This window comes from Ursus arctos, unplaced genomic scaffold (assembly GCF_023065955.2).
Source record: "Ursus arctos isolate Adak ecotype North America unplaced genomic scaffold, UrsArc2.0 scaffold_32, whole genome shotgun sequence".
NCBI classification, from domain to species: Eukaryota; Metazoa; Chordata; class Mammalia; order Carnivora; family Ursidae; genus Ursus; species Ursus arctos.
Genome location: NW_026623008.1, coordinates 206051 through 227495, shown reverse-complemented (window position 1 = coordinate 227495; position 21445 = coordinate 206051). Strand labels below are relative to the sequence as shown.

The window sequence follows — 21445 nt, the reverse complement described above, 5'->3', positions numbered from 1 at the left end:
CCCTTGGGTACCCCTCCCCGGCCTCCCTGCAAACACTCACCCAACCATAGGGCTCCGTCTGTGTCTAGCTGCGTGGCACCCAGCGGGGAAGAGCCAGTCACGGGGGCCTCGTTGCCCACCTGAAGGGAACCTTCCCTCTGTTCCCTGGGGGTGTGGTGGGGTGAGGCCATCATCAGGCAGTTCCAGAGGGCACACCTGCCACCCCCAGATCCTGAGTCCCACATCCATCTCTCCTGGAAGTCCCGCCCTGGGGCCCACCACCATCACCCCTGGGGGCCAGAACGAGGTGGCACTGATCCCCAGGAGAGCACCTGGTGGCTAGGGCAGGGGGCCCCATGTGGGTTAGACTTTGCTGTAGGGGATGGCCAGGCTCCGACCCTATGGACAGGTCTCCGAATAGCATCGGGCAGAGCAAGGACTCCCTTTTCAGATCAGGGCGTCCCTGGCCATAACTGCTTCTCCTTTGTCCTCTTGTCCCTCCCCCATCGCTGGCAGTAGCCTCCGGTTGGGCACTTAGCCCTGCCCCCACCTCAAACCTGGGCCCTAGCTGCAAGTGACCGGGCACGCCCTGGCTGGGCAAGTCCAGGCACCACCCGCCGCTATTCTTGGTGTGCCCTGGGCTTCCCGCTGACCTGTGTGCCCTGACCCGCAACCAGCGGTTGGTGTTGACCGGCACGGTGGAGCGTAGCACCACAGGCTGGGAGCCCAAGTCATAGGTCAGCTGCAGGCGCCCGTCCACAATGGCCAGTGCGACGTAGTCAGCCCGCTCCGTGGCCTTGCCGCTCCACAGCACCAGCCCCTGTGTGGCCTCCGTGCGCAGGCTCAGCTCAAAGTGGTTGCTCTGCAGGGCCTTCTCACTGCGGGGCAGAGAGCTGGTCAGGGCCTCCAGGAGGGCAGCCAGGGATGGGGTGTGGGAGGTGGGAGGGCCGTGACGGCAGCTGTGATGAGACCTGGGGACACTGGATGGGCAGGTGGGTGGACACCCCCGTGGGACACACAGGCCGAGAGATGGATGGTAGCAGGTGGGACCAGACAGGCAGACACACAAGCGGGAGAATGAGGCAGACGGACAGCGGGGGTTGGGGTGCCACTGCTCACCTGGGAAGGGCCCCGGAATCCGGAGCATCAGGACTTAGAAGCCGGAAGAGAGGGGAAGCAGGTGAGCAGGGGACAGACAGGCTGTAGTGTAGGGTCGGAGGGTGGGGGTACCTGGCAGCCCTCCCCATGTCCCCTTTCCAGCAATGGAGAGTGAGAGCGCGAGCACCCACGGAAGAGGCACGGGACCCCGGGGCAGGGCCGGGACACCGACGTGTGTACAGACAGGGCTGTGGGCATGACCCAGGCCAAGTGCAGAGAGCAAGAGGCGAGGCCGAGGGCTCACCTGCCCTGGACGTCTGAACACACGTGTGCACATGCGTACGCACATGTGCACGCTCAGACACGCATGTGCTCTAATGCACGCACACGTGTGCACGCTATGCTGGTGCCTTGTGTCGAGAGCAGGGGCTGCAGGGGGTGGGTGGGGTGGCGACTCCCCTCCTCCAAGCCAGGAAACTAGGCCTTACACAGCACAAACCGCTAACCCTTCTCCTCCACCAGGATGAGGGTCTCGCCCTCCGTGGGGCTGGGGGGAGGTTTGGCAGCGCTGCGTGGATGGGGGGCTGAGAGGGGCTGAGAGTGAAGGCGGGCGTGGGGGCCAAGGTGCTACTTACGCGGGGATCTCATTGGTCAGTTCGCTTGGAAACAAAGAGACAGAGGTGGTGAGAAGGAAGGAGGGGGAGGAGGGTGGTGGGCGGCCGAGCCCAGTGGACGCGGGCCTTCCCCTCCTGGCCGCAAAGTGGAGGGTGGGTGTGGGGGGCCCGGCGTCTTACCCCGCGCAGCATGCACAGATAGGACGGGACAGACGGCAGAGGGCAGAGGGGTGCCCAGTTCCCGGGTGGCACGTTACCTCTCAGTCACGGCATTGAGGTACTCAATGTAGGTTTGTCCGTCGAAGGCCAGGGCGTCCAGGTCCCCTGCCGACTTCTCAATCAGCCCTGCGAGAGAGTCGGGTGAGGGCTGCCTCGGGCGGGCTCCCCGCATCCAGCCTCAGCCGCGTACTGGGCAGCGCTCACCCTTCTCACCCTTCTCGCAGTGAAGCCCCGAGAAGCCCCCAGGACACAGGCACTCATAGGAGGCCTCCCGAGGGAGGCAGGAGGCCCCATTGAGGCACGGGTGGCCTGAGGCCTGGGTACAAGGGTGGTGGGCAAAAGATGAGACATCCACGGACCGCATCACGTGCTCCTGGGTCAGCAGCTGGTGGCCTTTCAAGGAGACCTGGGGGTGTAAGAGGTAGAGAACCTCTGTCCCACCTGCTGTCCCCCCACCATGGCAGCCCCCACCCCAGGACAGAGGCTCCTGCGGGATGGGCCCTTCCTCAAGACTCCACCACCCCACCACTGCAGAGAGCCCCTGGCTGGGATGGGCCCCACCCCTGCCCCAGGTACCAGCTGGATGACGCCGTCGAAGCCGGAGGACACCGCGGCTGCCCGGGCCAGCTTGCTGAAGTCAGGCACCCCGCCGACGTAGAGAGGCTCCTTCAGATTCAGGACAGTGTGTGGCACCTGGGGGGAGACGCCGGGTGAGGGGCTGTGGAGCCTGCTCCCTGGGCAGAGACAAGGACACCGGGCCCCAGATGAGCGGCCCACCCCCTTGCCCACCGGCCTGTCTAAGAGGCGGCGTTAGTCACACAGACAGGGCTGACGTGGAGACTTAGTGGGGGCGGGAGCTACTCTAGAAGATGAACGAGTAGGATGGGAGCAGAGACCAGTACCTTGCGGGATTTCTGACGTCCGCAGAGCAGGGTGGGGGTTGCAGAGCAAGGGCCAGAGAGCAGTGGGGGCAGAGAGAAGACAGACAGAGGCACAGGACAGACGGGGGAGAAAACAGTTCAGTGAGAGCCAGCTGTGGGGTGGGGGCTGCCGTGCCTCCCAGGAGGAGAGGGAGGGGCAACGAGGCAGGGGAGTTGGTGGGAGGCCCACAGCCTTGGGGACACTCACCGGAGACTCGCCCAGCACGCGGGGCCCATCACTGACACGCATGGCGCCCTTGCGGCCATTGCGCTCCAGTGAGACCCTGGTCCAGGTGTCCAGGGCCACAGGTTCCTTGCTCCTGGTAGGAGGGGGTACCATGAGCAGGCTCTGGGCCCTGCCAGCCTGCCCACCCAGGAGCCCGAGTGACACTGCCAAGTGTCCCCGGCCTCACCCCCACGCCCACACACGAGGGCGCACCTGATGACCGCTGCCCCCTTGCCCAGGTCATAGCGGAACTCCAGGAAGCGGTCATGCAACGCCAGGGACACAAAGTCCCCCTTGCCGTCTGTCTTCTGCCCATTGTAGAAGAGCAGACCGCTGGGGCCACGCGCCAAGAACACCACCTCCAGTGCCATCTTCTCCCTGGGGTCAGGTGGGGTCAGATGGGGGCATCTCAATGGCCCTTTGCCCTGCAGTCTGGACAGGGGCTGGGGGGATGCTTCCCCTCATCCACCCCTTCTGTCCTACTGACCCTAGGTCCCGCTCAAAGGTGTGCAAGCCTTTCAGCTCCAGGTAGGAGAAGCCGTGGAAGTCAGCCAGGAAGGGCTGGGAATAATCCCGCTCGGAGACTGTGGAGGACAAGACAGCAGTCACACGGGCTGCCGGGCCCACCCCTCGGGTTCCTGTAACTCCACTGCTCTGCGAGCCCCAGGCCTAACGCAAGCCCTAACGCTAGCCTGAACCCCGATCCTAACCCCAACCAGAACCCACACCCTCATGCTTAACCCTAACCGCCTCATCCCACCCTCCTCCTTGCACTGACAGCCCAATGCCCCCACCTGTCTGGCAGATGGCGCCCCCTCGTCCCTGGGGGCATTCGCACTTGGCCTCCCCGTCAGGCAACACGCGGCAGGGGGCTGCCCCATGGCAGGGGTTCGGCTCACAGGGGTTCTTGTCATCACTACAGGTTGGACCTGGAAGGAGACACGATGGGGGTCCCACGCCCACAGACGCACGGGCATGCCCCCCGCCCCAGAGCCCAGACCAGGCTCCAGCCTCACCAAAGCGGCCCGGTGGGCACTGACAGTGGAACATGCCAGCCTCCAGGGCCTGGCACGGGGCCCCGCCGAGGCAGGGGTTCGGCAGGCAGGGGTGGTCCCCGCACTCGCCCACCCCAGAGCTTTGCGTAACAGCCCCCTGCCAGCTGCTGAGCTCCAACCGCTGGTTATTGACGTCCAGTAGGCGGATGCAGCCCCTGAGGCCAACACGGATGGAGGTCCTTTCGAGCACCCTGCCACCAGGAGGAGGGTCAGGCATCAGAGGCCAGAGACCAAAGGCACCCTCTCTCACAGCCAACTGTAACACTGCACCCCCAACCAGCCGGGATCGGGGCTGCTCCCTATCCCCGTCCCCACTTCTGGTGCTCCCAGGATGGCCAGGCCCACAAACAGGACAGAATCGAGAAGTAGGTTGAGGGTCAAGGCTCAGGACTGAAGGTTAGGGCTGGCCCAGCCCGTCCGTGGTGGTAACACGGCAGCCTGGGGCTCAGGGATGCCACCCAGGGGACAGAATCGGGATCAGGATCAGATGGGGGCACTGCCATCACCCACGCTGACCCTTCCACCCACTTTGCTATTCACAGGTCGCTTGGGTCTCCTGGATACCGCCCGTAAGAGTCAGGGGTCAGGACCAAGGTCGGGCGCCCAGGGTCAGGGGTGCCCCACCCTCCTTGATGCTCACACGGAAGCCTGGTCCGCCGGGACGCCGCCCACAAAGAGGTCTGTGTCCAGGTTGAGACCATCGGTGCCACTGGGGCTGTGGCCCAGAACAGGGGTCTCGCCATCCACCGAGAGCGTACCCCGGCGCCAGTGCCGAGACAGCTCCACGCGATGCCAGCGGCCGGGCTGTACAGGCACGGAGCTGGTCAGCACGGCGGGCCCTGACCCGGTGTCAAACCTGGGGGTGGGAGCAGGCACTCAGGACGGCCGAAGGGGGCCTGGACCCCTGCTCAGCCTCCGCCTCCCGCCCCACGCCAGCACCGCCCTCGCCCGGGCTGCCCTGCCCAGCACCTGAGCTGCACGCGGCCCCCCAGCAGCGTCAGCGCCAGGAAGTCCTTGCCCTGGGCGTTCCCGTTATAGAGCAGCAGACCCTGCGGCTCCAGCGCCCGGAACTCCAGCGCCAGGCGCAGTGTGTGGTAGGCACGGAGGGTGGGGAAGGCCAGGAAGGAGCGGGCCCCGAAGGCTGGCACAGAGGGGTGCAGCGCTGCAGGGAGACAGGGAGGGACCCGCTGGAGGGGCACAGAGGACCCCGGCCCGCTCGGTGTTCCCCGCCAGCCTGAAAGCCCCGGACCCGAATCCCCACCCCGGCCCTGGCCCCCGCTCTGGGGCAGGGAATTCAGCCTGCCCCTCGTCCCAACCACCTGGGCCCCTCTGCCTAGTCCCCAGCTCTCGACCGTGGCGTGGCCCGGCCCGGCCCCAGCCCTCGCCCCCCACATCTGCCTCCCCACCTCTCGCCGGCATGGATGACCTTTACCCTTCTCACAGACGGCACCCCCCCTGCCCACTGGGCAGCTGCAGGTGAAGCTGCCACCCGAGTCCTGGTCCTGGCAGGTTCCCCCGTGGAGGCAGGGCTGGGAGTCACAGGGCTTTGGTGGCTGCTGGGTGCCTGGGGGCAAGGGCCGGCGTCCAGGCACACGACGGGGGGCAGTGGTGGGGGGCTGGCGTGTGGTGGGCAGGGCTGTGGTCCTGCCAACAGGCCGGCTTGTGTGACTGGGGTAGCGGGCCCGCTGGGTCACAGCAGAAGGCAGGTGGGCTACAGTGGTGGCTCTGGCCGTGGCTGCGGCGGGTGTGGCTCCTGTGGTGGCCCCCATGAAGAACGCGGGAAACCAGTCTGAGGGTAGAGGGGCTGTCAGGACGGACGGAAAGCAGGGCACAGGGAGGGCCAGCAGGCGCAAGGGTCCTGTGGGTAGCAGGGGAGGGGACAGGCGCGCTGCGGCACTTGGCCAGACTGGGCACTCACCGAAGTCCATAAAGCGTACGTGCTCCTGCGGCGGCCGCCTTACCCCCAGTGACCGGCGCCTGGACGCCTGTATCTGCCGGAGCAGGGCCCGGGCCACGTCGGACGCCCTAAAGGTTGTGGCTGAGGAGGAGAGGACATGGAGCGTGGTCGGGCCCGCACAGACACCCACTGCCTCCTGCGAGGGCCCGGCCTCGGGGACTTACCAGGGTCGAAGTGCACGTCCACAATGGCTCGGACGGAGCTGCCAGGCCCCAAGTCCCGCAGGCGGACGCTTCGGAAGTCCTTCTTAACATCCGAGTTCCGGAAGAGGTCATCCAGCTGTGGGTGGGCAGCGGGTGAGGGCTCTGGGGAGCTGCCCAGCCCTGGTCGGCAGGCCCTCCCACTCCAGCGCCTCTCTGGGTGTGTCCTGGGAGGGAAGCTACTGGTGGGCAGGGCCGCACCCCTGCCCCGCAGGCCCTGCACGTACTGTGTTCTCGATGCTCCTAGCGGTCTCCCCAAAAAGCTCTGACTTGGGGTCGGCCATCTCCGGCGTGTAGAACAGCTCTTGCCCCTCGACCCCCTCAAGCTCCAGTACGCCCTGGAACGCCTTGGTGGCTGTGGGGGAGGGGGCAGTGAGGCCCTGCCTGGCACCCGCCTGGCCTTGGGGTGGGCCACGGGCACAGGCCCCAGCAGCAAGCCACACGGGGTGCAGGGGGTTAGTCAGATGGTCATGAGGTTAGTGGGGTCTCGGGGCAGGGCTGGCATCAGTTACCGGGCAGACTTCTTGGAGCAGTGCTCCAGGCCGGCTTGCAACAGGAAAGACAAGTTAGCCGCAGGGTCCTGGGCACCCACATGTGTGTGGGGGCCAAGACCACACGTGTGCAGCCTATGCTGAATCCCCAAGACCACGCCCTTGTGTGTGCCAAAATCAGAAGACGGTAAACCCTGAGTGCCCACCTGCTGGGCAGGCCTCCTGCCTGGGAGGGGAGACAGCGTTCCTGGCCGCGTCCAGGCGACTGTCACGCTCCACCCCAGCCCCCGGCTCCCCACTCACCAGGACAGTTCGAACCCTCTGTGTCCAGCGAGGGCGTCTTGCCATCCGAGCAGCAGCCTAAAGGCGAGTTGTAGCACGAAGCCCTCTCCATGGGTGGCCCAGGGGTCACAGCACTGCCACCTTCGGGAGGCTCGAGTCCTGGGGAGGTGAAGTCTAAGCCTGGCCCCAGAGGTAGCCCTCTTGGGTCCTGTCCCCCACATCCCTGAGCCCATGCTCACCCCCTGAGCCAGTCCCACTGGCCTCCAGGTCACCACTCAGTCCCTCATCGCCGCTCCCGTCGGCACTGCCAGATTCACCAAAGGCGGATGTGGTAAGGCTGGCTGCCGTGGCCGGGGCTGTGGGGGGCATGGTCAGCATGGGCCTCGGGGTAGTCCTGGGGATGCTGGCAGCGGTCCAAGGTCCTGGCGAGGGTCGAGGAGTGGGCTGGCTGTGAGGGGTGCTGCTGGGAGCCAGGGGGAGGGCGCTGGGGGGGGATGGCAGTGCCTTGCTCACGTTGAGCCCCGACGTGGCCACGGGTATAGACGTTGGGCGGGCGCCAGGAGCAACAGCGTCTGCAGGAGGAACAGAGTCTGAGTGGACGGCCAGGGCAGGCAGTCAGCCCGGAGTCAGGCCTTCTTGGTCAGTGCGGGGGCGGTGGGGGGCCTCACCCTGGCACGGGCCAAGGCTCTGGATGGAGATGGCCAAGCCCTGGCGACAGGCGATGGTCCTCAGCTGGCACTCGTTGCCGTAGGTCACTCCATCCGACCCACAGACCTGGGGCACAGGGCAAGGATGCTGGGGGGGAGGCCCCTCCCCACGCCCACCACCCTCCGCATGCCCCAGCCCTCACCTTGGGAGCAGTGGCCTCCGGACAGGTCGATGTGGGGCACACGCAGCGTGCAGAGCCAGCCTCCTCCACGCAGGATGCCCCAAACTCACAGCGCATCTCAGCACACGTCTCAGGCGCCAAGGAGTCTGGGGCAGACAGGGGACCCTGCTGGCTCAGGAGGCCTCGCTCCTAGGACGGCCCCACCCCTAGCACGGGGAGCCAAGGTCAGCGCCAGCCTTGGCTCTCACCTGTTTCACAGCCACCAGGGCCCAGGGCGTGGCCAGCTGGACACTGCCCGCACTTGGGTCCGGCCACCCCAGGCTTACATGAGCACAGCCCGGTCATCTGCTCACAGTCGTCTCGCACAGCGCCCCGGGGGTCACAGCTGCAGGCTGGGAGGCAGGGGGAAGAAACTGAGGTCTGCGCCTGGTCTCCCCACTGGCTCCAGAGCCTGGCCCACTTCCTGCCTGGCGTGGGTCAGGCCAGGGTCTGAGCAGGTGAGACAAGGAGCACAGTGACAAGATGGACGGGTGCGAGTGCTCGGCTGGGGACTGACCATTGCCCCTGTCACTCACGGGTGCAGCCGCTCCGGCCGTCAGTGACAATGCCACGGAAGTTCCAGAAGCCAGGCTCACAGCGGTCACACTTGAGGCCCCCGACCCCCGGGCGGCAGGAGCACTGACCCGTGGCTGGGTCACAGGTGCCACTGTAGGAGCCATGTGGGTTGCAATGGCAGGAGCCTGCAAGGCCAGGGCAGGATACGGTTACTGCGGCTACGTGGCTCCACCTGGCTGTGGGTTGGGGCTGGGCTTGAGTACTCACTGGGGCAGCCAGCCAGGCCCACGCCCCGGGCCGCAGTGATGTTGTCCTGGCAGCAGCCATAGGGGGTCTGGGTGCAGTGCGGGGGAACCGCAGGTGGCAGCGGGGCCAAGGTGGGGCCTGCAGGGAGGGGCAGAGGGCTCAGACGACACTCACTGCCACATGTCCACCTTGGGCCTGGCCATTCCACCTTAACCTCCCCTGGCTGTCACCACTCAGCCCTCCTGAGGCCAACTCCCGCCAGGACGGGGGTACCTGGAGCTCAGGTTGCAGGTGAGGACCCCACACCATTTATAAAAACGCATCTGTACCCATAGTACCAAAACCACGCAGAACCCCAAAGATCGTGAGCGTGCAGCCGCGTACACACACACCCGGACCAAGTATGTTCTTACGGACTGGCGCACACACACACTCCCATCCACCCACGTCCCCCCCAGGTGCACACCCAACACACCCAGACACACACACGCGTGTGCGCAAGCTCGCACACGCCCACGCGCACTGGTGCACGCCTGAAAGTATAGTAAACGCAAAGTATTTACTGGGTCCCCATCGCTCTCCCCGGGACAAAGAGCGCGTCCAGACGGCGGGCCTTGCTCGTGCGCCCCCTCCCGGCACGGAGCCCGGTCTGGCGCACAGCAGGCGCCTGCGGACCGAGGGGCACTTCTGCCCACGCGCTGCGACTGTGCAGACGTGGGTGCTCCCCAGCACTGCGCCCCTCGAGCCCTTACGTGCATGCACGCCCCCACGGCACACACCCCTCTGAGCGTGTGCGCGCACGAGCGCAAGGGCCGCTGCACAGACGCGCGGACACTCACCCCGGCAGGCTCCCTGCGCCGTGACGTACAGTTCTCGCTGCGACTCGCACCTGGCCTTCTTCAGCTCACACTCGGTGCCATAGGTGACCCCATCTGAGCCGCAGACCTGGAGGGGTGGTGTCAGCGTGGGTGGCCACAGCCACTCCTTCGCTGCCTGCCCAGAGCGGGGCGGGGGGGCCTCACCGGGCTCCTCAGGACGCTATGGCAGCTGAAGTCACAGACGCACGGCCCATCTTCCGAGTCCTCGTCCCAGACGCCGCCGTGCTGCCGGCAGAGCTCCTGCTCACACTCGCCGTCCTCTCCAGAGCCAGAGCCTCCGGAGCCGCACTCAGCTGTTGGGGGGGGCTGAGTCACCTGGGGGGGCCTGTTCGGGGCGGACACGAGGCAGCCCAGGCCCACCGTCCCCAAGCCTACCCTGCTCACAGGGCCCCGCCCGGGCCTCCTCGATCTGGGTCTGGTGCTGGCAGGCGGCCTCTCGGAGATGACACGCACTGTCGTAGGTGACACCATCGCTGCCACACACGGGGCCGGGTGGGGGCCGCTCACACCGGGGACACACACACTGCCCAGCCAAGCACACTGCCCCGAAAGCACACACTGTGTCTCCACAGGTCTCTGGAGAGGGCGGAGCCAGGCAGGGGTCAGCGGACCCCCAGCTGAGGGAGACACAGGACCACGGCCTGCCCACCCCCACGGCCCCACTCACGGCAGTGTCCAGCCGAGACCACGTGCAGGCTGATCTGGTGTGTGCAGGCGTGCACGTGCAGCTCACACTCGCTGGCATACGTGTGCCCGTCGGAACCGCACACGGGCTGAGCCAAGGCCACGCACTCGGAGGGGCACACGCAGCGCCCGGTCTCAGCCTCACACAGAGCTCCGAAGCGGCACTGCCCGCAGCGGTCTGAGGAAGAGGCCCCATCACCACGGCGATCGGGACTCACAACCCCCTAGCAAGACTCACTCGCCCACCACTGACCACAGGGTCCTCGGCGAGCCACCCGGATCTCCCGTCCAAGGGCGCAGGCTGTGGCTTCCAGCTCACACGTGCTGCCATACGTGACGTCATCGCTGCCGCACACAGGATCATAGATGCCCGAGCACGCCTGCTGGCACACACACTCAGCTTCCCCGTTCTTCACAGCACACGATGCCCCAAAGGGGCACTGCACCCCAAGGCAGGGGGACAGGGGCTGGTCTGGGGAGAACACGGGCACTCAGTGAGCTCCTCCTGCTCCCCCAGGCTTTCGTAGAAAGCCCCCAGCTCCACGCAGCAGACCCTCTCCCAGGGTGGGGACAGCGAAGGGAAAGTGGACCGGGAGAAGAGCCGAGTGCTCAGGACACAGCAGAGAAAGGGACAGACACACGACAGACGCAGACAGGGACACAGACCCAAACAGCCTCAGCCCCCTGCCTGAGTGCGGGGACGGGCTGCCCCCAAGACACAGGAACTTCCTGACTGCCCATGGTGGGTTGAGGGAGGGCCAGGCTTATGCAGCCACCCAGGCCGCTAACCGCTGGCCACCAGCAGCCCTGGGACACCTGTACATGTAGGGGGGCTCTCTCCCCAAGGGGGGAGGAGTCTGTAGCCCACAGTCACACCCAGGGCCACAAAGGGGAGGAGGTGTCTGTCCACTTGCTCTGAGGACCACAAGGCCAGGCAGCAGCGAGCCACCCCCCCTGCTGTGCCGGGGGCAGACCTCGGGCTGTGGGCTCCTGGCGGCAGGCGCGGTACCTCCCTCATCCTGCCAGCAGGTCAGGCTGGAAGACACAAGAGGCGGAGCAGAGAGGGAAAGAAGGACAGAGGAGAGAATACAGACGCAGAGAGAGAGAGTGGGAAGACAGACAGACCGACCGACGGACACAGAGTGGGGGCTGCAGAGCCACGGCAGCCTCGGCCGACGCAGTATATGCCATCTCCACCCTCCACTGCACGCCCCCACCCCTGCACAGAGCCTGACTGAGACTTTGCCTCTGCGGGGGCACTGGTGTCCCAGAGTATGGGGCCCAGGGGCCTGGAGGGTGATGGGGCAAGACAGCCTCACGTGGGTACCAGGGAGCCCGCACAAGGACCCCTGCCTCTGCCCACTGCCCCCCGGGTGCTGCCAGCACCCTCCTAACAGAATCCACTGCCCCAGAGCCTCTGACAGACAGCAGCCCCACCAGGCCTCCCCCACAGCTGGCCCTCGCCCAGGACCCCAGGAGGACCATGACTCAGGATGGAGATGGTGTGTGATGACAGGTGACAGGCACCGACGCAGGACCGGCCTGTGCTCGCACAGGCCCCACCCACTGGTGCTCACCACACGGGCCCTGGTGCTTGGCAGGGATGGGACGCTGCTGCTGACACTCAGCCTGCTGGCGCCAGCAGTCACTGTCATATGTGTGCCCATCGTGCGCACACACGGGTCGGTAAGCCCCGTCACAGATGACGCGGTCGCAGGAGCAGCGGGGGCGGCCTCGGCGGGACAGGCACACGGCATTGAACCTGCACACATCTGGGCACTGGTCTGGGAGGACGAAGCAAGCAGATCAGACGGCCCCGGGGGCCATGTCAGCCCCCACCCTGGGCCGTGCAGGGTATCCACGGCATATGGGCTGGTGAGTGGGCACCAGGGAGGAGGGCGGGAGAGCGCGGGGACCGGCAGGGCCGAGGGTGACAAAGAGTGGCAGGGCCGGGCCCTCCCCCAGGAGCCACCCACCTTGAGGCTGGCACTGGCCAGAGCGCACTTTTTGGAGGAGAAGGCCACGGGCAGCTCCCGTGCGGCCCATTATGCAGTCGTTGTCATAGGTGACCCCATCATCCCCGCACACGGCGGCTTGCCGAGGAGGACAGCTCTCTGGCCGCAGGAGCATCTCAGGGCGCCGCGTGCGTGGGTGGACGCGGCAGACACGGCTGGGGTCATCGCGGGCGCCCTGGCAGGGGTCTAGAAGGCGGGAGGGCAGAGGTCAGGGTGCTGTGCCATGCATGCGTGCACACAGAGGTCATGCTACATGCGCGGGGCCGGGCTCACCGCAAGGGCCGCTGAACTTCTTGAAGATGTTCTCCTGGCGTGCGCAGGCGTGGCGCAGGAGCTGGCACTCGCTGGGGTAGTCAGAACCGTCGCTGCCACACACCGGACCTTCGGGGGGCCCCTGGCAGGTGGCAGGGCACAGGCACGTGGCTGTGTGCCCGTCTGCCGAGCGCACACAGGAGCTGCCGAAGCCGCACGTCACGTTGGCGCAGGGGTCCCGGGACCCTGTGCGTTGGGTGGGACAGGGCGGGGTCACGAAGCCGCCCCTCCGCCCCCCGCCCCGCGCCCCCGGGAGTGCCTGCCAGGCGCGCGCTCACCGCAGGGCCCGCGGCGGAGAAGGCGGATGCGGCGCTGCTGGTCGCACTGCGCCCGCTGCAGCTCGCACTCGTTGCTGTAGGTGGAGGCGTCGGAGCCGCACACGGGCGCCACCACGGCGGGACACGCGCTCTTCTTGCACACGCAGGAGGCTCGGCCCGAACCCTCTGCTCCGGGCTCGCACACTGCACCGAAGCCACACAACATGCCTCGGCACGCTGGGGCGGACAGGAGAAGGCAAAGTCAGGGCCCAGCCCCCAGCCACCGGGCCCCAGGCCCCCGCGCACGCGGTGTCCACACACCTGCAGAGACCCCGAGACGCACTCGGTGTGCTTGCTCACTAGCCCCGCGCCGTGCACGTCCACACGTTCTGTGCCGGGCGCTCACGGGAACACGCGTGGGTGCTCCGGGGCCGCGCGCTGCGCGCGCACACACTCGTGCGCGCGCACACACATCGCCCGGCCCCGCCCCTCTCTAACCCTGCCCGCCCGGGCGCTTCTCCTCCCGGTACAGCCTTCCCAGCCCTGCAGGGCGGCATCCCCCAGGTCTTGCACCAGCGCTCCGTGGGAGCCCCCCCCCACAGAGCCAGAAACAAACCCTCGGGCCAACTCCATCACAGGGGAGCCGCCCCACCTTGCTGAGGAGCCCACCCTCTCTTCACACCAGAATCATCTGACCCCTGACCCACCCCTCAGGGCCCTAGCCCTGTTCCCTTCCTGGGAGCTGCTCCGGGGCTCAACACCAGCCCCACCCCTGCCCCCTCTGGTCTGAGGTCAGATAATTGGAGAGCAGATGGGTGGGGGGTCTCTGGGGTCAGGTCACATGCTCCACCCCTGGCTCCGGGGCCCCCTTGGCATCCTAACCCCAGGCCTCCCCCCATGTTCCTCTTTTCTTCCCACATCTTTTCTGTGTGGGCCCTGCCTCTTGGGCTCTTCTCTGCCTGCCCCGTCACCTTCTGCATCTCCCCCAGGTCCCTCAGCTGTGGCTTTCTTCATGTGGCCTTCTTGAAGGGTCCTGGTCCTCCAGCCTTCCCAGGTCTCCCCAGGTGAAAGCTGATGGCGAGCTCTCTCTGAGGCCCTTCAGGCACCCACGTGCCTCCACCTCCCCGCCCATCCTCTGGAGCCCCCACCTCAGTAAATGTCCTCACCACCCGACACCTCCTCCCCAGTCGTGCTGTCCCACCTCACACTCGATAGTGACCTCCTCTGGGAGGCTGAGCACAGGGGCTCTGCAGACCTGTCATTTTCCTCCTTCGACATTTTAGCTTCTGACTCTGTAGTTAAAAGCTGCCGTGTGCCCAGCGCACCCCAAGAAGCCCCTCCTGACCCCCACCGGCGAGGGACTACAGTCCTGCCGAGTGCAGGAATCCAGAAGGCTCTCGGACATCGAAACCCAGAGCTGTCAGGGAGAGCCCCTCCTGAAGAGAGGCAGGCTGACTCCTTAGGACCCCCACCGGGACTGCACACCCACGGGCGCGCAGTCATGGGCTGCAGCTGTCTACATCTAATAAATGTTTCACGGGGTCTAATTATCATTAATAAGTTATGGTGGAGAGGGCGGGGTGGCTCCCCCATCACCTCCCAGCAGGCTCTGGAAGTGGGGCAGGAGGGAGCAAGCCCCTCTATTCTGGGGAGGGCAGGGCCCTAAAGGGAGTTGGAGCTAGCTGTTGCCACAGCAACAGCCCACCTCAGGCTCCCTCAGGTCCGAATGGCCACCCCTACCCCCACCTCACACAGGCTGAGTGAACAGAGGCCTGAGACAAGGGTGGGGCCAGTTTGGACACCCCAGCCAGAAGTCCCTGCAACCACCTGTCCCTCCCACCAGTGCTCCTGTGTCCCTCCTCCCCGCCTCCCCTGTGCCCCTGCTCCTGCAGATCCCAGAGCCAGGCTACTGCCAGCTCTGCGTTCACCAGCCCGGGGACTGTGGGCAAGTTATGGCCCCGTCATGCTTCAGTACCTCCTTCTGGGAGCAGGGACAGTGGGACCTACTTCCCTGGGTTACTGGGGGGCTAAATGGGCCAATATCTGCAGAGGCTTGCGGGGCGCCCCTGTTCACGACAGGAGCAAGAACTGTCATTACATCGGCCTCCCCTCTGTCCTGGCCCAAACCCAACTCAAAGCCTGTCCACTGTGAGGCCTCTTCACGCTCTCTGTCTCCCTCCACCTCCCTCTACTCTCCCCTTAGCACTTTCTTCTCATCTTCCTTGCCCAAGGCCCCGGGGACCCCCAGCCCAAATTCACAGGCACTTGCTGATATCCAGCTTACTTCTCTATTTGGCTTCCACTGGACCTGCCGACCAAGGTCTCTCCCAGAGTCCTGACCCCGTGGCCAAAGACTTGGTCCTTCTCTCGTTATACCTCAGGCTCCTGGGCGGGTTGCAGAGCGTCTGTGCCCTTGGATTCAGACCTCTCTCTCTCTGCTCACCTCTGCCCTGCCAGACCCCTTCCAAAACCCCAACCCCTCGAACGAAGACATCTACTCCTGGATGAGTAGCACGGTCTTTGCCACCAAGGCCTGCACTCTGCATCCACAGCCCAGGTTCTGCTTTGTCCCCCCACAAGACAGTAACTAGGGGGGATGGTGATGATGACGATGACAGCTACCCTGGGATAATCAAGCCCAGAGCACTGGGTCAGGCGTATGGCAGGTGGACTGCAAGGGGAGGGACCGGGGGTAGGAGACCAGAAACATCTTGGGGACAGGTTCCTTGGGACCAGCTGTTGGACGGAAGTGGCCGAGGGCTGAGGAGAGGCCAGGGTGCCTCTGGGGGCCATCACGGTGAGGCCCCCACACTGACTCCCAAGTCAGACAGCTGGGTCCAGGTCCCAGCCCTCCCACTTCCCACCACTCTGTGGAGCCTGCACCCCCCTCAGAGCAGCAGTTCCCAAGGGGCAGTCTCCTGGCTATAAAGTGGGGAAAGATCTCGTGGCTCCCAGGGCAGCTACAGCATCTGGTGACGTGACGTGGGCAAAGCAGAAGCTTGGGGTACATGGTGCCCATCCCCTGTCCAGGCTGAAAGGGGTTCCTTCCCCAGACCCATGCTCAGGCTGTTAGGTCAGGTGCGGGCTGCTCTGGTGCATAGCCTTGAGGCCCTCTTCACAACTGCCCGTCTGCACGTCTACTCCCCACTCCCCCCAGGACTGGGGAATCATCGAGGCTCCAGAGGAGTTTCTCGACGTCACATAAAACAGGCACGAGGACACAGACATGCACACGCATGTGAGCACAGCTCCTAAGGGCCGTGCCCCGCGCGTAAGGCACCAGTAGTCCCACACCTGTATCAGCCCTGAACCATTACGTAAGCTGCCCCCCGTAAATGCAGGCAGAGCGCCCCTATGCCCATGAGCCGTGCGCTCCGCCACACCTGCCCAGCTCCGACTCCCACAGGAGGCTTTCTCTGGCCACTCAGCTCCCCTGCGCAGTCCTGCTCCCTGCATGCCCAGGGGCCCCCTCACAATGCGCCATGCTGGAGGCGGCAGTGGCTTTTTATAGCCCCCGGTTGGAGTGGGTATATTTAACTCCCCTCCTGGTCTCGGGTGAGTTGGGGGGATGGAATGGATGCCCCAAGCCCTACCCACGGCCACAGATACACAGTGTGTATGCCTACGAGGGATGATGACGGCCATGGCATGGAGCCGTCCCCAAGTGTGCAGCAGGATCAGAACGCAGGTGTGGGGGCCCACACGTGCAGCTGCAGGGAAGACCCGCACGTGTGTAAAGCAAAGGAGAGGCACCAGGCTTTCAGGCTTCAGAAGACGAAGCTGAGGACAGCCTTTAAATCCAGACAGCCCCAGGCCTCTTGCCCACAGCCTGTGGGAGACTCAGTCTGGTCTCCAGCCCCCAGCCCACTACAGCCCCATCCCATATATGGATAGCCTTCCGTAAGTGACTTCTATGAACCTGGGCAGGCACCCACCCAGCAGGGCACCCAGGTACTGAGCACAAACTTGGAGGCTCTCACCGTCCCCGCCCAAGGAGAGAACCCCAAGCTGCCCTTTCCTGAGGCACTAACGGCTTCATCCCCTGCCCCTCTCACATTAGCTTAATTACAGGGGTCCACAGACCAGCAGGGCCCTCAGGGAGGCCAGGTCCCAGCCCACAAAGTGGGTCAAGAAGGCCAACCCCAGGCTGTTCAGTCCAGGGACAGGCTCTCCAATCCCTCCTCAGTCATTGGTCCTTCATGACCCCCACCCCTTGCACATATTGTCTGACTCATCTTACCACCTGCAGGCCCCAGGACTTAGTCCCAATTTTTTGGTCAAGAAGGCCAAGGCCCAGAGAAGTTGGAGCCATGCTTGTGTGCAACGGCCCATGGCTGACACAGGGTCAGGCCCAGGCCCAAGGACCCCACACACCTTCTGCTTGCCCACCACTGTGGACATCCCAGGAAGGACCCAGGCTCCCTTTCCCAGCCTTCTCTCTGCTCCAGATACACCTACTATGTCTGATGTGTGCACCCCAAGAATGGCTCCTGACCCCCCAGAGTGCCACTGCCCCTCCAGGCACAGTCTCCCAAGTACAGCCTGTCACCAACTCAGGCCCCCACTCAACTCACCATCCGGAGGCGTTGGGGGTGCTGGTGTGAAGTGGGTCCCAGGTTTGTCTGGAAAAAAACCCAAATATCTGAGTTAGTCCTCTCTGAGCAGGTCTTTCTATAGCCTGTTCCTTTGCCGAGTCTGGAAGGGCCACCTCTGCCCTCCCACAGCTGCCCTCTGTACCAGGGCCCACCCCCATCCCTTCCCTGGCCCCATTCTGAACCCTGAGGACCGGCCAAAGCCTGGGGGTAGTCAAAGCGGAGGTGCTTGCTTTTCTCTGCCCTTCCAGCTGTCTGGTCAAGGCCTGACACCCGTCAGGTGGGGCCTAACAGCAGGGGTGGGAGCAGCCGCCTGGTCCCTAGATAGGCTCAGCCCCAGGCCCTGCCAAAGCCCCACTTCCGGTGTAGTCAGCGGCTCCCTTCCTCCCCAGCTCCCACAGCAAGTTGTCTCTGCAGCTCAGGGTGACGGTCAGGCCCCGTGAGCACAAGGATAAGCTTCGAGGGGCCCAGGGATCCAGAGAATGGCCCATCCTGTCCCCAGAAGATGCAGGTGCCCATCTGAGCTGCCTCTCCGCTGGTAGCCTCTGTGCGATCCTGCCGGCCCCCCAGTCCGTGGGGGCTGAGGCAGGGGAACTCAGCCAGCAGGAGGGTCGCACGAGCCAGGCCCAGGGTGGCCGTGCCCGCAGCCACCTACAGTTGTTGAGGAAGAGCAGCACGGCGAAGCCCAGCGTGGAAGTGGCCAGCAGGATCAGGCAGACGTTGCAGGGGATCATGAAATACCGCACCAGCAGGGAGACCCCGCGCGGCTGCCGGGGGTCCCGCTCCAGTGCTAGTGGGGGCATGGCCCTGGGCTCCTCAGTCCCCACACTCGGGGTGTGGGGCTTCCTCAAGGGGTGCCCTTGGGCCTCTTCGGGGCAACTCCCCCCATTCTGGGACCCCTGGGGCAGCTGCCAGCAGCTATGTTCTCAAAGTTCAGTGCCAGTCACCGCCCGGAGAGCACCAGGACCCCACCGCAGCCCGTGAGGCTCATAATGGGAGGTGTGCAGAATTCTCAGAAGAGGAGGAGAAACTACGGGCCAGCCAGCGGCCACCCTCGTGTCCACAAGCCGGTAGCCGTAGGTGCCGGCAGCTCTCCGCAGGGCTCCGGCCGCGCTCAGTCTTCCCGGAGCCCCCGTTCCCGCCCGCCCGGCTACCCTGGAGGGGCCGGTCCGAGGGGCACTGGCGGCCAGGGGAGGCGCGGCGGGGTGCCGGGCGCGGAGGGTCTCCAGTCCCCAGCAGAGGCGGGAGCGGCGATGGCAGCAGCAGGAGCAGCGCGCGCGCGCGTCGGAAGGGAGAAGAAAGAGCCGGCCCTCGGAGGGCCGCGCCTCGGCTCCCGCCTCTGGGCGAGCAGCGCCAGCTCGCGTCGCCCTCGCCAGGGCTGAGGCGGTGAGTGAGGGGCGAGGGGCGCCGCGGGAGGAGGGCGGGGAGCAGAGACAAAGGAAGACGCCCCCGGGGACCCCGGTGTCCGCGGGGAGTCGGGGCTCGCGGCGCAGAGGACCGAGCGGAAGCGGACGGGAGGGCGGCGGCACAAAAGGGAAGGCAAGGGGCAGACGGGGCAGCGGCAGGGGTGGGGGCGCTGGGGTGCGGGGTGAGGTGGGAGCCGGGGCTGGGAAAGGAACAGGGGTCGCGGGAGGGTGGGCGCCGGGAGAGGGAGGGGAGAGGAGGCAGGTGCCGGGGCGGGGTGGGCGGAGGGAGAAGGTGTGGGGCGGGGTCTGGGGCTGGGCGGGTCCCCTACCGCGCCCACCCGGCGGAGCGGGGCCGGACCGAGCGCGTAAGCGGCCGAGGACGCGGCGGAGGGCCGGAGGGTCCTCCGGGTTCCCGCAGGGGGCTCGGGCGCGTCTGCAGGACTCCGTTCTCGGCCGCGGTGTGCGTGTGCTTGTGTGTGCGTGTCACCGTCTGTGCTTCTGCCGGCCCCGCCCTGGCAGTGCGCGTGTGGGGGAAGGGTCCCCAGGTACACACACAGGGGGTGGGAGGGCTGGGTCCGACACGGAGGGCGGAGGTGGCGAGACAGCCCCCCCCGGAATGCATGGCAACCCCGCAAACCACCCGCGTGCTTCCCACCTCCCCCCGGGACGGTGAGAGGAACATGCAAATGAGTCCCTTGTAAAGAAGCATTATGTAAATAGTCGCGGTCCTCCCCGCACGGTCCCGCGAGCCTGGAGCGCCCCCCAGAGGCCACCGGGGAGCGCCGGGGCCGTGACGTCACAGCCGGGCCGGGGCGCGGGGCCCACCGGAGTCCGGCCTCTCCACATCCGCCCCCCGAGGACGCGCCTTTTGTAGGCCCTGCCAGCCTGGGGGTAGGGCAAGGGTCGTGCACCGTTCGCACCATCCACACCGGTCACGTCCCACCCTCCGCAGCCAGGGTCCCATAGGAGGCCAACCCTATGACTAACACCTTCTCTCCCCTGCACCCCCATCCCTCCACCGCCCACAGTCCTTTGGGAGGGACCCCTAAGCGCCTACCGCCACACCCACCACGTCTGGCCGCTTCCAGCCTGGACCCCGTCACAGGCCTTCGAGGCCCTACAGTGACCTCTGCCTGTCCGTCTTAGAGTCGGCCAGCCCTTTCTAGAGAGAGGGGAAGCTTGGCCTCCAAGGCATGGGGCATCCCTCTTCTCCTTGGGATCACGGCCCACCCAGCCCCATCCCAGGACCCCTTCTGGTCAGTTCCTTCCAACGGCTGCTGACCAACTGCCCACCCCAGAGGAAAAGATGTTAATTGCACCACTGCCCCCCCCCCCATACATGCTCAGTCATACCCGTCTACACACACTCAACACACACGGCCATCCACTCACTCAGACTTACTCACACCCTGCACTCAGACCTCTGCAGGAGTGGTCAGCCGGGACCCCTTTCAGCCAAACTGCTTTTGCCACAGCCACCAGTGCCACCCCTGGTCCGTCTGAGATCTCATCTCAGTCCACCTTGGGAAAGAAGCACTGACCGCACACCCTCCCTGCAGCTCCTCCCTCAGGTCTGCGTGGCCCCTCTGCCCTGGAACCAGCCCTTCCTGGGGCCAACTCTCCACTCACCCACAGTGACACCACCCAGGGCACCAACAGACGTCTTAGTGCTCAGCTCCCCCAAGCCTCCAGCTGGACTCTCCCTAAGGTCCTTCCACCCTATGCTGTATTCAGCTATGTCACAGATATGTCCCTAGCGCTCCCCCTGACTTCATGGTCAGGTAGTTCCACCCCACTCCCCCCCACTTCCTCAGCCAGAGCAGCCACCTGCCAGCCAGCCAGGGTCCAGTTCTATGAGGCCCATCTCCTTTGACTTCTTTCCATCCCGTGGCCAGGCACACTAGTGCCACATCCCACACAGGGTTAGCCCACCCTGTCAGGGTCCCCCGTCACCCACGGCGGAGGTCTTCAAACCTCTTAGAGCCTGGAACCTGAGGTGCTGATGAACCCTAATGAAACTTTGCAGGCAAAACCAATCAACGATGTGGTTCCCTCACCTCTCACTGCGATGGACCCAGAGCAGCAGTCCACCAAACCACCTGGAGACCCTGGCCCTTGGTCAGCCTCACCTTCTCAGGGTGTCTCCCACCCTCTCCCTCACCTCACTGGACCTTGGCACTGTCCACACCACACTGATAGTGCTGGCAGCTCCCCAGGGTGCCACCCTGGACTGGGAGCACCCAGGGCAGGGTCTGACTTGTTATCTTCTTGGGGCAGGGCTTGGCTCAGAGCCCAGAGACTTGGTGTGGTCAGCCTAGGCGGTTCACACATTTTCCCATTTACTTGTCACCACAGACCCCCAGGATCCACAAGCCTTGGCTCAGAGAGGGCCCCACAGACAGTGCCAGGGGTCCAACCCCAGGCAACGCTCACATGCCCACACACATGGACCCTGTCTGCTACGACCACAGCATCATGGGTAGGCTCGGCAGGGCGAGGAGGGTAAAGGAACTGGGGGAGGGGGTAAGCCTAGGGATCAGTGTGAGTCGGGGGTGGGGTGGGGGCTGGCAAAGGATTGTCTCTGTGGGCAAAGGGGCTTGCCGTCAGAGGCTCATATGGAGGGGGAAGAC

At 65.5% G+C, this 21445-nt stretch overlaps 1 protein-coding gene across 1 annotated transcript in view; it reads right to left on the bottom strand.

The window, feature by feature from the left end:
• Window positions 1–21445, bottom strand: part of AGRN (agrin) — a 34262-nt gene that overhangs the window by 1646 nt on the left and 11171 nt on the right. Inside the window, exons 3-35 of the mRNA XM_026520132.4 lie at window positions 17392–17439; window positions 12839–13054; window positions 12522–12746; window positions 12210–12434; window positions 11811–12017; window positions 10487–10705; window positions 10217–10411; window positions 9925–10125; window positions 9694–9842; window positions 9511–9616; window positions 8693–8809; window positions 8446–8610; window positions 8119–8262; window positions 7892–8016; window positions 7710–7815; window positions 7281–7613; window positions 7063–7200; window positions 6496–6623; window positions 6233–6347; window positions 6030–6149; window positions 5544–5900; window positions 5081–5273; window positions 4752–4967; window positions 4073–4302; window positions 3851–3985; window positions 3544–3640; window positions 3270–3434; window positions 3039–3150; window positions 2487–2603; window positions 2124–2316; window positions 1949–2036; window positions 633–857; window positions 41–144 (exon numbers count right to left, since the gene is read on the bottom strand). Of these exons, the coding sequence (XP_026375917.2) occupies window positions 41–144; window positions 633–857; window positions 1949–2036; window positions 2124–2316; window positions 2487–2603; window positions 3039–3150; window positions 3270–3434; window positions 3544–3640; window positions 3851–3985; window positions 4073–4302; window positions 4752–4967; window positions 5081–5273; window positions 5544–5900; window positions 6030–6149; window positions 6233–6347; window positions 6496–6623; window positions 7063–7200; window positions 7281–7613; window positions 7710–7815; window positions 7892–8016; window positions 8119–8262; window positions 8446–8610; window positions 8693–8809; window positions 9511–9616; window positions 9694–9842; window positions 9925–10125; window positions 10217–10411; window positions 10487–10705; window positions 11811–12017; window positions 12210–12434; window positions 12522–12746; window positions 12839–13054; window positions 17392–17439 (5514 nt within the window). The remainder of the gene's footprint in view (window positions 1–40; window positions 145–632; window positions 858–1948; window positions 2037–2123; window positions 2317–2486; window positions 2604–3038; window positions 3151–3269; window positions 3435–3543; window positions 3641–3850; window positions 3986–4072; window positions 4303–4751; window positions 4968–5080; window positions 5274–5543; window positions 5901–6029; window positions 6150–6232; window positions 6348–6495; window positions 6624–7062; window positions 7201–7280; window positions 7614–7709; window positions 7816–7891; window positions 8017–8118; window positions 8263–8445; window positions 8611–8692; window positions 8810–9510; window positions 9617–9693; window positions 9843–9924; window positions 10126–10216; window positions 10412–10486; window positions 10706–11810; window positions 12018–12209; window positions 12435–12521; window positions 12747–12838; window positions 13055–17391; window positions 17440–21445) is intronic.